The following is a 12543-nucleotide window of genomic DNA, read 5'->3' on the forward strand; positions in this document are numbered from 1 at the left end:
TTAATTCCCTGTAGATTCATCAATACGAGAGATGCCTCTCACAGATTCCTATAATATACCCCTAACATAAGTAGACCTTCATCTACAGTGAGTCAATAAAATGTAGATCACAGTTACAAATTTTGACTTTGATATACCAGGTTTAATACAAGACTTTATTTATTGCATATTTCAAACAGGGTCAACACACCGATAACATCAATTCCACACAAATACTCTTTATGAGACATTTCCAAGCTGCAGTGTCTCCGATATGAACAAGCAAAGCTTCTTCCCGTCAACTCTTTGCAAAGACCCTGACTTTAAAGCTGCGTTAAGGAGTTCAATAAGGGGGTGACTGACAAGACTCGAACACATGCACAAAGACTTGGATTGGTCCCTTGGTCGAACAAACAAAAGTGAAAAAACAAACATGTTTGAGGCCACAGATCATACTTAAAACTGTTGATCTAAAAATAACCTTAAAGAAATTCTGAACATGCCCACCAGAGTTCTGGGCGGATGAACAGCCTGCATATGAAAATGATCATCTCTCTTTTTTTTTTAGATTTAGGCCTGTACAGCACTGTTGACCAGCTGAGAAGCAGTGGGATGTTGGTAATGTGACAATTTACAGTGTCACTCTTGTACAGTTGGCTGTGAGAAATGGTGCAGGAATCCAACAGAAGCAATGACATATGTCATACGCATTTAAATAAAAATACACCCTGAGGAGGGACAGTGTCATCTGTATCCATAGTAATATTGAATTCAGACTTTCCATGGCTGTGGTCTCCAAACACACAAAGATGCCCTCTCTCTCATACAGCAGGGCTGTATCTGCGCATGTATACATAGGCATGCATGCGTGTATTTTTTACTGCATGTACTGTATGTGTGCTGAGCTTCAGGAAAGACAAGCCTCTGCCAACAACTACACATAACAAAAATAGTGTTTCATTACATAGAAGTCCTGAGATTTCCTTCCCCCCTCAGATGTGAAAGGCAAAGAACAAGGTGGCCTTGCTTTTTAAGTGCTTCTGTGCAACATTTTTTTCAGTTTGTAGTGTCTCTGTAGTGTCAGAGTTAATTCAATCCTGAAGGAGCCAAGGCTGGGCTGTTGTGTTGCTAAGCGCACAGGAAACAAACATGGCTCTTCATTCCAGAGGGACAACTCAAAAATGAGAATGTCTGCTTGCTTGAAGCAGGGGCCCGTTGTTATCTGGGTGAGACGGGAGGGCTGGAGAAGAGGCCGGAGCTGCGAGGCGACTGGAGGCTGAAAGAGTGGGAAGGGGAAGTGGAGGTGGGGGACACCTTGTGGGGGCTGCTCAGGTCTCCGTTATGGAGCTTCCACAGCAGCTCCTCGTTCTCCATTGACAAACGCTTGTTCACCTTGGACTCTTTGTGAAGGGATTCCTGCAGCAACGCCTGCTCTGTAGACAGCTGTCTGAAATGCAGCAACACATCAGACACGTTAGACATGATCTGGAGCACAAGTCTCCGTTTTCCACTTCTTCTAAAGCATTGGTAAAAATCAGTGACAGGTGGTTAGATGCATCAAAGTCTGGTTTCAATCATTTTATATGAGTGAGGAGAAAAACAGAAGAGTGGGTGAACTCTTACCTTGACAGTGCAGCATGTCTTTCCATGCGAGCTTTGAGGTCCTCATTCTCCTGCTGGACCTTCTTCAGGTTCTCATCCAACTTCACATTTTTCTCTGTCTGGAAAAAAAAGGAAGAAAAACTGTATGACTGAAGATTTGAGTGCTTTTTAGGATCTTTTTTTGTCTTGGTGCCCGGTAATCACTTTCATGTGCTTCAGGTCTCACCAGTTTGTCTATCTCCATCATCTTCTTTTCCTGCTGGTGAAGCTGTGTGTTTTTGATATCCAGCACCACTTTGAGGCTGTCCAGCTCCTGCTCCAGATACAGGGTGTGAGAGTCCTTCTGCAGGGACAAATGAGTAGTGCCAAGATGTTCAGAGACTGCTTAAGACTTCAGAAATGAAGGCATAAACTACAGCCAGCCTCGTAAATGTCATATGGCCATGAATCCAGAACCACACAACAGAGGGCGCCGTGCATCATTTGCCAAACTGGACTCACAGGGACAATGAAACCGAGGATATTTAGTTGTCAAACTAATGACCCATCATAAAATCATGAACAAGGAAATGTGTTGTGTGTGTGTACTGTAAGTAGTGTCTTTTTAACTACAACACCAATATGTAAACTGACCTGTTGCGAATGCTGCTCTTATTATTTATCTATTAATAGCAGATGTGGAGTGGTGGGGTAATATGAGGTAGTTACTTTAATGACTCTACTGTGCCATGGCATACTGCTGAGTACATGAGGCAGCCACTTAACACTGATGAGGAGTGACAGCCTCAGTGTACCACAGCACTCTGGGAAAATTACAATTTTCCCATAGAGAGGAGCTGTGTAGCAGCTAACACAGATGTAGCAGAGTTTAACCCACACCAGTTTATTTTAAATGGTAAAGAATGGTTAATGGACATGGACTCGGTTGCACCAGCTGTTTGCAAATTCATCACTTAATTTGTGCTGAAGTTCTTCTTGAGCTCTTCGTAACTAATAGCTAGTTTCAAACTAGTGATTTACTAAATCAGGTTGCACCTCGTAGAGACTTAATGTGCAAATAAGTGGCTAAGAAACATCTGTAGTGCCATCGAATAAGAAGCAACCGACTATGTAAACAGGAAGTCACTGTCACAAGCTGTAACATAACTTCCAAAAGTAACAGTTTTAGGAGCCAAAAGATAAAATAAACCTAACTACCGACCCTTTGTGAATGTAAGTCTGACTTTGCTTTATTTGTATCTTCATACCTGGAGGAATATGTGTGTTTGTGGTTATGCTATGCTAACCACTGTTATGTGGTCATTTAGTCTAATGTTATTGGCTTAAAGTTTTGTAATTTGAGGTTTAGTGTATTTTTTGTGAAATTTAAAAGGTCAGATATGTCAACCGTATTCCATATTACTTCTTTTACTCTTCAATCTAAATGGGCCCGATATTAGCAAGTGTAACATTAGCTTTATCTGTTTGTTACATAAGAGCTAGCTTGTGTGATGCAACTGGTTTTAATTTACTGATGTGTAAAGTCTGAGCTGACGAACAGCTGGTGCAACTGGCTCCAGAGCTCAGTTACTTAGAAATAAGCACAGTTACTTAGAAAACACATTCATTTTTGTTTTATGCTGTTGGTCATTTATCTTTATGGTTATCACTGGGTTCATGGTTTCCCCACCTTTTATGCTCAGGGGCAAGAAATACCAGAGTCATGAGATACTTCTAAATTGGAGCTGTGCTATAATAGGCACACAGATAAGAGTACCTGACACTTTTCGGCCAGCTCTCTCCTCTTGTTCTCCTCTGCTGTTAGCTTCTCTATTAGGGCGTTGTTCTCCACAGTCAGCTCCTGAATCTGTCCCTGCGCAAAGCACAACAAAACAAAGTGAGCAAACTTTTACATGCTGGTTCATCCATCCAGGAGTTCTATTCATGTCATGACATATTATTCTTTGTGTGGTAAAAAAGTGAAACTTACAGACAGAGCGGATTCAGCATCTTTCAAAGTTTTGTCCAAAGACTGCAGCTCCTGATTGTGGATTTTCCTGAGCTCTGAAGAGTTTACAGGTATTATGGCATTAAAATATTTAAAAAAAAAACTCAAACTGTACAACAAAAGCTAATGGCTAATCACAATTTCACATTGAGATGAAATAAATTAACTATAATCGCACATAACTATTCATTTTTCTACATTTCATACATGCATTATTTAAACAGACTTAGGATATCAAAAGTCAGTCAGTCTAAAATAAACTTGTAAAAATCCAGAAAAAGACGTTTGAATAGGTTGGTCCGGTACTTTTCGCTCACCTTCCAGTGACTTTTCATACTGCTGTTCAACACACTGCAGCTCCACTGTATGGCTTTTCTTAAGTTCCAGCTTCATGGCTTCATGATTGGCTTTAAGCTCTCCCATCTTAAAGTAAAACAAAACACAGGATACACCTAATTTAAACCACAGCAGTACTGATTATTAGGCACTATTGGGCACTGCTTTACATCAACATGTTACAGGTGTTTTCTTCTGAAAAAGTATAAAAAGTCAAACACTGTCACACAATGACACCCACACTCCTCTGATGTCTGAGCATTAACTGAAAATAGCTTTCCAGTAAATGAACTGAATTGTTTAATCAATATCTGCAGACAAACCTGCTGTTGCATGAGAGTCTTGCACTTGTCAGCCTCCTCCTGATAGGTGAGGTGGACCTTGTCCCACTCAGCCTGATAGAAGGCCTCCAGTCTCTGCTCCAGCTCACTCAGGTCCTTCTGGTGCTGCGCCTGCAGTTTCTGCAGTGCATCCTCCAGAGCAACTCGCAACTCCTCCTTCTCCTTCTCCAGACGTTCAGACGAATGGATGGAGCAAACTGGAAATGAAAACTGCACTTAGTATACCTTAGTCTTCCATCATGGTGAAACAGTGAAAGGCCATTTACATGATGTTCAGTGACTGTATGCAGCTGTGTAGTCTGTGTAATATTCACTGAAAAAAAGGTCGAAGGAAAAATTCTATTTGCTTGTAAAAGAAATTTGATATGTCCTCTGAGTACTGTCTCTGTTTAGTAATATTCCCCTGGATGCAAATATGTGTCACTAAATGCCCTCTAAAAAGGAATGGAAAATCTGACTTCAACAGGGAGGTGCCTCCCATGTTTGATCGCATATGCCAGTTATTTATAGCCAGATGAAGATATGGTAACAAGTGTCAATTGTTTCACAGTATCTTGAAATCAGTAACATGGGTAACAGATTTCACATCATGCTCTTCTCCTCTTTCAAAAGTTGGTAATTTGCCATTTTTAAGCTTGTATGAGTGGAGGCTTTTGTGTTTCATCTGTGTATCGGTCTCACTGTGTCCCAACTTTTTCCATTCCGCTGTGTTTATATCTGCTCTGGAGTGGGTGACAGAAACCAACTCCACAAGCTGTCTCCAGTTTAAGTGCCTGTATGCAAACAACTGTTGATAGCTACAGTGAGTGGCGTACAGCTGTGCGGACTAAGAAAGTCTGACATCATGTTAAGCAGGTAATTTCCTTTCATAAGGGAGGTTTCAAATACATGATATGACAATGAACCAACGACTACTTATAATTGGAAACGATGTATAAACAGTTTACTTTGTTAGACATGATGGTTGCTGCCCAAGTTGCGGAGTCTGTTTTTGCACAGCTGATGGCTGAGCTCTGAAGGAGTAACACTGCACTGCAGGAGCGTGAGGATTCACCTTGCCCGGAGTGGAATAATGGCAGCAGATCCAGGAACAGAGGCCAAGCTAACATAGGGACTATCTATCAGGTTTTGGCATGTACAGCCCAACGAATGGAGGCCAGCATTCCACAACCATGTGTAACAGAGATCTGGTCATATGAGCTTTTCCCATTCGAACCCACCCCACGAAACAAACACCTCGTGGCTCATACGGGGATGGAGGACCCAGTTTAGATCAAATCAAATGTTAGCTGCATTTTGGCCCGCAGTCAGCAAGGGTTTTGGAAAGTCACACATATTGAAGATGCTGAAACAGGCAGATCCCTCTTAGATGTAATTTTATGTACGAGGATAACGATAACCAAGGGCGTGTGGTTGTGTCACATATTTGGCGGTGGCTCAAGACTGTAATTTATTGCTGTATTAGGAGTGAGATCATTGTGGAAGCAGGCAGAGACTTGGTCTGAGCAAGAAACAAATTAAAAGGCAAACGTATAAGAACGCCTCTGGACTTCCAAATATCTTTTACTACACTTGACACAAAAAAAGTCCATCTGAGGTCAGTGTAGGTGAAGAATGTGTTAAAGCTCAGATATAACAGCGCTCAGCATATAAGAGCAGTCATGTGGAAGTCCCGAGGCTGTGGCACGTCTGGATACAAGCATGGTGAGGGGAGGAGCCACAACACTACTGCTGCCTCCAGTAAGAGAGATAAAGGCTGGTGTGTGAGCGCGTGTTTGAACCTGCATGCGTCTGTACGTGCAAGGCTATTCTGTGCGACAGCACTTAGGCTGGACATAAAACATGAGGGTCATTGTCCCCAAGGCTTCACAAGGCCTCAGGTGGTGTGGCATTCCATCACTGGGAGCCTCTGCTGAGTGGGGTCAGAGGTCAGACTCAGGAATGGGTTGACACCACTATACTCAGAAACAGACGCCTTGTCAAGTAGGTATCTGATTTTCAGCAGAAGACAATGCAACTAGCAAGTGGAGGAAGAACCTCAGGGAATATCTGTGTGGTGGGCAAAAGCAAAAAGATGTCCCTGCATACAGAAATGCTAATATTTATTTTATGAAACAATTTTGACACACCAGTACTAGCAAACAAAAAGTTACCAATAACAGCACAAACCCCTTTAATGCATAGCACTGCTCTTCCATTGTGATGACTATTTTATTATTAATAATTAAATATATTGAACTACACGACTGAAGACTAATTTCATTAATGTGGGATAATGCCTATATACATTTACTATAAACACAGAATTTAAAGCACCAATGACTCAAATTGATCACAGAAACCAAAATAAGAAAACCAAGTAATACTCATGATGAAGAAACAGCCAACATCCGTATTATCTACAGAAACATGAACATATAAAATGTTTCCTGACTTTGTCATATCAACTGAACAATCAAATTAAAGGATTAAACATCAGAAAGAGGTACCTTAACTCGGGCCCCGCACCAGGGGTGTGTACTTTAGTGATAACTACTGTAAACACAGCTAGTGTGAGATCAAGGTGACCCAACTTACCCAGTTCTCCTTGAAGTTTGACCAGCTCCTGGGACAGCTCCCTGCACTGCCTTGTGGCTTCATCACGCTGCAAAAAAATGGAAAAAAAAAGTAAACAGTCATGCACATGCTCATGATGATTTGTTTTGACGCTGAAACAAGCTTAAATCAGCAAAGTCAAGGTCACAGGTTATTCACAATTACAAGAGAAGTTATGTGTGTATGGAAACACCCTGACATACAAGCATATAATGAATACAGTTTTCCTTCCAGAATATTATGTTTGACTGCCAAATGCAAATACATTAACAACACTGCAGCAGCTAATAGAAAAAAACATTACCATGGATAAGGGGAGGGGGATTAAAGGAAAACTTGACATTCATCTCATGTTTTCAGTCTTAGCACATGCCTCTCGTTAGCGTAACTCCTTTACTTCTCCTTTTCTGACTCAGATTTGCAGTGGAGGAGGCTGCGCTGTAGCTGTAGCTGCAGTGCTCTTCCAGACTTCAAACTGACGCATTAATGATCCAAAAACTGTTTACCATTCGTCTACCACCTTTCTGACTACGCTGAGTCACATAAACAACCAGATACACTGCACCGTACATCAAACAGCATGCATAATTGGCAATAATGAATAGACAAAAAAAAAACCAACCCAAACAAGTTAACAGTAACAGATCAGACAAGCTAAACATCACTTAACTGATCATCAGTTTACAATAAAAATACATTCTACCCTGTCCCACTGTTCCTCAGATCCGCATCTATTCCTCACTGCAGAGTAGAACAATGTAGAAGCCAGTTACCCTCTCTGCAGAGCAGGGAGCTCTAAGGCACGCTCTGCTGCCAGAACAGCCCATGATCCAGCCGCAGCCTGGGGTTTGGGTGCAGGAGTCCCCCCCCCCCAAGCTTTGGAGACCCAGTACTCCAGGACAAACAGTGGTCCAGGTGGACGCACCACGTCCACACACCTCCTCCCAGACTGCTCTGACTACATCTGAGGCAGGACTGAAAAAGCCGCTTCACTGGCTGTGGTGAGTGACTGCAGAGTGCATTACCGTATTCCACCTAAAAAAAACAAAAAGGGGCAGGCTACAGTGCGCATAAGAACAGCCTCCTCATCATTGAGGTGAGGTCACTTTAAGACAACACTGAAGGCAGCTGGAGTGGAGCAAACAGATAAATTGCACAGAGCTGTCTGACATCAGGCTAATGGAGCAGTGCTTGTGTTGTGCAGTGACCTTCCCAGGGGATACACGGAGAGGCTTCATTACCACCACCCCCCACCACTCATCCAAACCTACATTAAATCATCCCCTCACCCCTCTGCACCATTACCTTACTATCTGTTGTGAGCCTGCGGACTTCATGGTTACGGTCTCTCCGTTAGATGATGATATAATGCTGTGACAAATCAAATTTCCAGTTTTTGTGTGAGCAAGTGCCTTTACAGTCAATTTATAGATTTAAGGAAAATGATAGGCCACTTGTTGACTAATATCCACCTGCCTGGGTCATTATTCTCCTGACTGCATTAGAAACAGTGAGAGAAACAACAAATCTTAACCACTAAATATTGGATGAAAAACGTGTCTCACTGGGATCATATTTTGTTTTCCACACTTTAACTTGATGGCGTACAATATTAATATTCATGATTTATGTCAAGTCAATCACAGGCATGTGTTTTGGACAGTGGTATAACGCGCCAACGCGCACATAGGGACAAATCCCAGTGGACCAGTGGACCGTCAAAAAAAAATCCATGAAGTTTTTACCAGCCCTGTCTGTCTCTTTACCAGCCTTCTGTGTGCCTGTTATTCAGAGAGTGCCTGAGGGCATGCTGCATGTGTGTTCTGGGACTGGGGCTCACTGGCCAATCACAACCAACTTATACACTGTACATATGTTATCAGCCCTCACTGACCCGACCCGAGCACCACCCCCCCCGCCAGTCCTAGCGGATAAGTCTGGGGCTGAATCTCTTTCCCAGTACACCCTGGTTTTGAATACACTTACACATACACTATTTGTCTCTGCTTCTCACACACAATTGTGGCAACAGCTACAATAAGAATATTTTTACAAGTGTAATTTAACTGTTTTCTATATAGGAATAAACCCTTTTATTCGGCTATGTGAGGAAAGACTATTTGCAGGTAGCTTTCTGTCAATTAAGAATGTTTGCTTAAATAGTCGGATGATAAATCAAATAACTGAGCAAAACAGCCATCACCCATAATCATGCAGCTCTACACTGAACAAAGCTACATCACCAGTCAATCTTGCTAAAGTATCTTATCCTGAAAACTGCTGTAATTCCACATCTCATTGTTAAGGCTGTGCAGGTTTTTATCATTTCACTCGATATCCCTTTCCTCGACTGGTAAAACCCATGCAACTCTAAGGGACATCTAGCTGGGTGGAAAGAGAATACATGTCCCCAGTGTATATAACGATGATACTATGTCAGGTGTAGAATAACACTTGATGTTGGACTAAAATCAATGAGTAACCGCTTCAGATCAGGTTCCGATTTCTTGATAACATTGTGAATATCGAGTAGCGAGTGAAGCAAAGCCAGATAGTTGATTATTTTTAGGGTTATTTGGGAATGTGCTTGCATTCCTCTACTTGATGAACAGCATTTTCTCTATGAGAGACGGTATGACACGCCAGGTCCAGTGCTTACACACTCCATCCAGGCAGATGATAAGAAACAGTGCACAGTCCTTGCTTAGTGTTTGGCTGCTGTTCATAACCATATCAAGTCAACAGCTGGAACATTCTCACACTGTGGCAGTATTCTTGGTCTCATTAGTGGCTACCAGATTACACTTTGCACCACATGCACGCAGGCAAACCTATTTTAACACGCCTGATACACAATATGTAATTTAGTATATTGAATTAATGTTTTTAGATAGAATACAAGTTATGCCATGTGTGTTGCAGATACTGTATAAGTATCCACAAGGTTAAAAAGAAGCAGTGCAGCATTTAAAGTTGAGTCAGTGAGGCTGAGGCAGCTTCTCTCTCAGATTAATAAAGATCTTGTGTTTTTAATATTTGTTGATATAATCAGTTTTGCAACCGTGCCATCGCAACAGAGGGATGTGAGTCAGCCATCACAGATCACACACTGTGCCTTAAATACCAGCTGTCATATTACATTGGTCAACATCTTTTATTTTCATTTAAAAAACAGCCTTCTCCTGCTTTGTTTTGTATGACTGCACATATCCATCTGCTAATTTTCTCCACATTACTCTGCAAGAATAATTTACTACTGGCTTTCTAATGGCTGGAAGATGCAATCAAGTTACAACAGACGAAAAAGTCCCCAAGATGGGTCCTAAACATGAGGAGCAAATGACAAATGACACTCGAGTGCATAATCAGAATACCTATGTAGCAAAGCACTAATAAACCTGACAGGCAGCTTTTTAAAATGCTTAACACAGAAAGCACAGATTCACAACTAATTAAATAAGAAAGAAAGAAAGTTAAAAGGTTGGTAACTTAGTTAGCGCTTTAAAGTTTCCTGACAAATCTTCCAGAGCGCTGCCACAAGGGCTCTCTGGTGTCAAACTCTGGAGTAAGACAGAAGTAAAGGGAGCTATTGTAATCTAGGTCAGAAGGAAAAAAGGGCATGTTTGACTCTCTTATGACAGAGAGAAGTGGCAATTTCATTCTTTTGAAATAGCTCTCGGCTGCAGACACCACATGTATACAAAGACTTTCACACATTTGTTAAATGCTAGTCAGGGAACTTCCCCTTGTTTCTTGGCTACATGTTTCATGGTAGATGCTAAAATACTGCATATCAGTAATAGTTAAGCATCCCTTTTCATTTCCCCTTGGCACTTCCTGAGTACAACTGTTACAAAACAACATCTTGTTAAAGACCTTTAGAACATATTAATGGGAGCCAGCAACAAGCTTCACCAGGAGCATGTAAACCCCACCAGATCCCACCCCCTCTGCACAGGTACCCTGACCAACCAGTAGGAGTTGCTACTACAGCAAACTATATGATCCCTCACCAGCTTTCCACATTACAGCTACTTGTGTGTGACAGAACGCTTGGCCAAAGAGAAGCGCTGGAGCTATAGTGATTGAACTCAGGCTGCGGTTGTGGTGGAGTGTGTCTTCTCTCTACACCACCCATGTGGATACAGAGATACTAAACTGGATGAAGAATGATGCGGCATGCCATTCATGGTGGTTATATACAAAAACTTACACAGTGCACACATGCACATAATGGATTTGGCCTCCACTCCCTGGTGTGTCAGGGCCTTATCAGCAATCTCAGATAAGGTCCAGAGGAGTCATTGCAAAAACACAGGATATACAGAAAAAAATCCTCAACTCACTGCTTTACACATATCATTAATAAGATGGCTAACAAGTATTTTATCTTGTGTTGAGATGGACATGATATACATGCAGTGTAAATACAGAAATTTAGCAACCATGACTGATAAATGTCTGAAAACAGGGGAAACTTGCTTAACTGATATTTTTTGTACAGAAATGAACCTAGGCTTAATATAGTCTCCACTAACTCGGTGTCCTGGTTAAATGCGGCTAATGCAGCTTTATGAGAATCCTGTCTACTTCTAATGAACAGCATAAACTATTATTAGTATTACTTATGACATAACAGTCTAGTGTAGATTCTTACTGGTCGACACAACAACATATGGAGATATTTGGAGCTCTTTGTTCAGCGGATCAGTTAGAAATAATGCAGGGAGGAATAGTACAAGCAGAAGCAGCCACAGTGACGATGATGTTTGATGAAGAGCTGCAGATGACCAGCACATCTCCGACAGGTAAACTAGTTATTTTACTTTGCCCCGCTGTGTAATGGAAAAAAACACTCACAGCGTGCCAGCTCGATTCGACTCGAGTCATGGCTCAGCGTGGAAAAATGCCATAATGATAACACAGCGGAGCTATGAACTTGTGTGGTCTGTGTGCAGCAGATGTCCATATAAAAAAAATTGACATAAGTTGACGTGAGCTCGGTTTGAAAGTAGAAAAAAACGTTGGAAACCGAGCGCTCGGAGAAGTCTGAAGTCAGTGCTTTTTGCTCACAGGGATAACTTCTACATATGTTTACCTCATTATTTGACACTTTGGCCACACTTACTATGAACATCCGACATTGTGAGATTATATATATATATGGCTGAAAATAAGGAAAAGCATAATAGGTCCCTTTTAAAACTATCTTTCCAAAACAAGCTCTTATGGTAGGTGTCATTTCTGTGAAAATATTCAACTGAAAGAAAAAGAAGATCTACATAATATTTATATAACCCAATATTTATAGAAGGAGAGAAAGCCACAAGATAGAGGTGTCTGCATCAACAAATACTGTAATGATGAAGTCAGGATCTGGATGAGTGAATGTTGTAATGCTAGGAGGTATTTCATGGGGGCCAGTAAATATCATTGTATGTCTAAGAAATTGATTGAGTGAAACAACTGGAATGCACCATCCAAATATAAATGGATCTTTCATATTACACTGACAACACATACGGTGTGAAAATATTACACAAGGACATTTCTAAAGTTAACCAGAGGGACTGAAATAGCTTGTGACATTTTATGCTCAAACAGGATAACAGGGCGGCTGATTTTTTTTCTTCTGGGTTTATGGGAAAACAGAGTGCATTAAGCCAATCTAATCTAATTTGATAATTCACCAATAAGGCTGCA

The 12543-nt window shown here is 41.4% G+C and overlaps 1 protein-coding gene across 5 annotated transcripts in view; it reads right to left on the reverse strand.

Annotated features, from left to right (window-relative positions):
• Positions 1-134: 134 nt before the first annotated feature.
• mtus1a (microtubule associated tumor suppressor 1a) overlaps positions 135-12543 on the reverse strand; it is a 32344-nt gene continuing 19935 nt past the window's right edge. For 4 of the 5 annotated variants that reach the window (XM_042418070.1, XM_042418069.1, XM_042418072.1 and 1 more), the window contains 8 exons: positions 6823-6889; positions 4228-4442; positions 3886-3991; positions 3551-3624; positions 3338-3433; positions 1808-1924; positions 1603-1700; positions 135-1426 (listed from right to left, as the gene is read on the reverse strand). In XM_042418070.1, the coding sequence (XP_042274004.1) occupies positions 1198-1426; positions 1603-1700; positions 1808-1924; positions 3338-3433; positions 3551-3624; positions 3886-3991; positions 4228-4442; positions 6823-6889 (1002 nt within the window). In that variant the 3' untranslated portion in view covers positions 135-1197. Of the gene's footprint in view, positions 1427-1602; positions 1701-1807; positions 1925-3337; positions 3434-3550; positions 3625-3885; positions 3992-4227; positions 4443-6822; positions 6890-7613; positions 7800-12543 lie in introns of those variants that run through there. The other variant, XM_042418074.1, reaches the window with a different exon arrangement.

Source organism: Thunnus maccoyii, chromosome 8 (assembly GCF_910596095.1).
Source record: "Thunnus maccoyii chromosome 8, fThuMac1.1, whole genome shotgun sequence".
NCBI lineage: Eukaryota > Metazoa > Chordata > Actinopteri > Scombriformes > Scombridae > Thunnus > Thunnus maccoyii.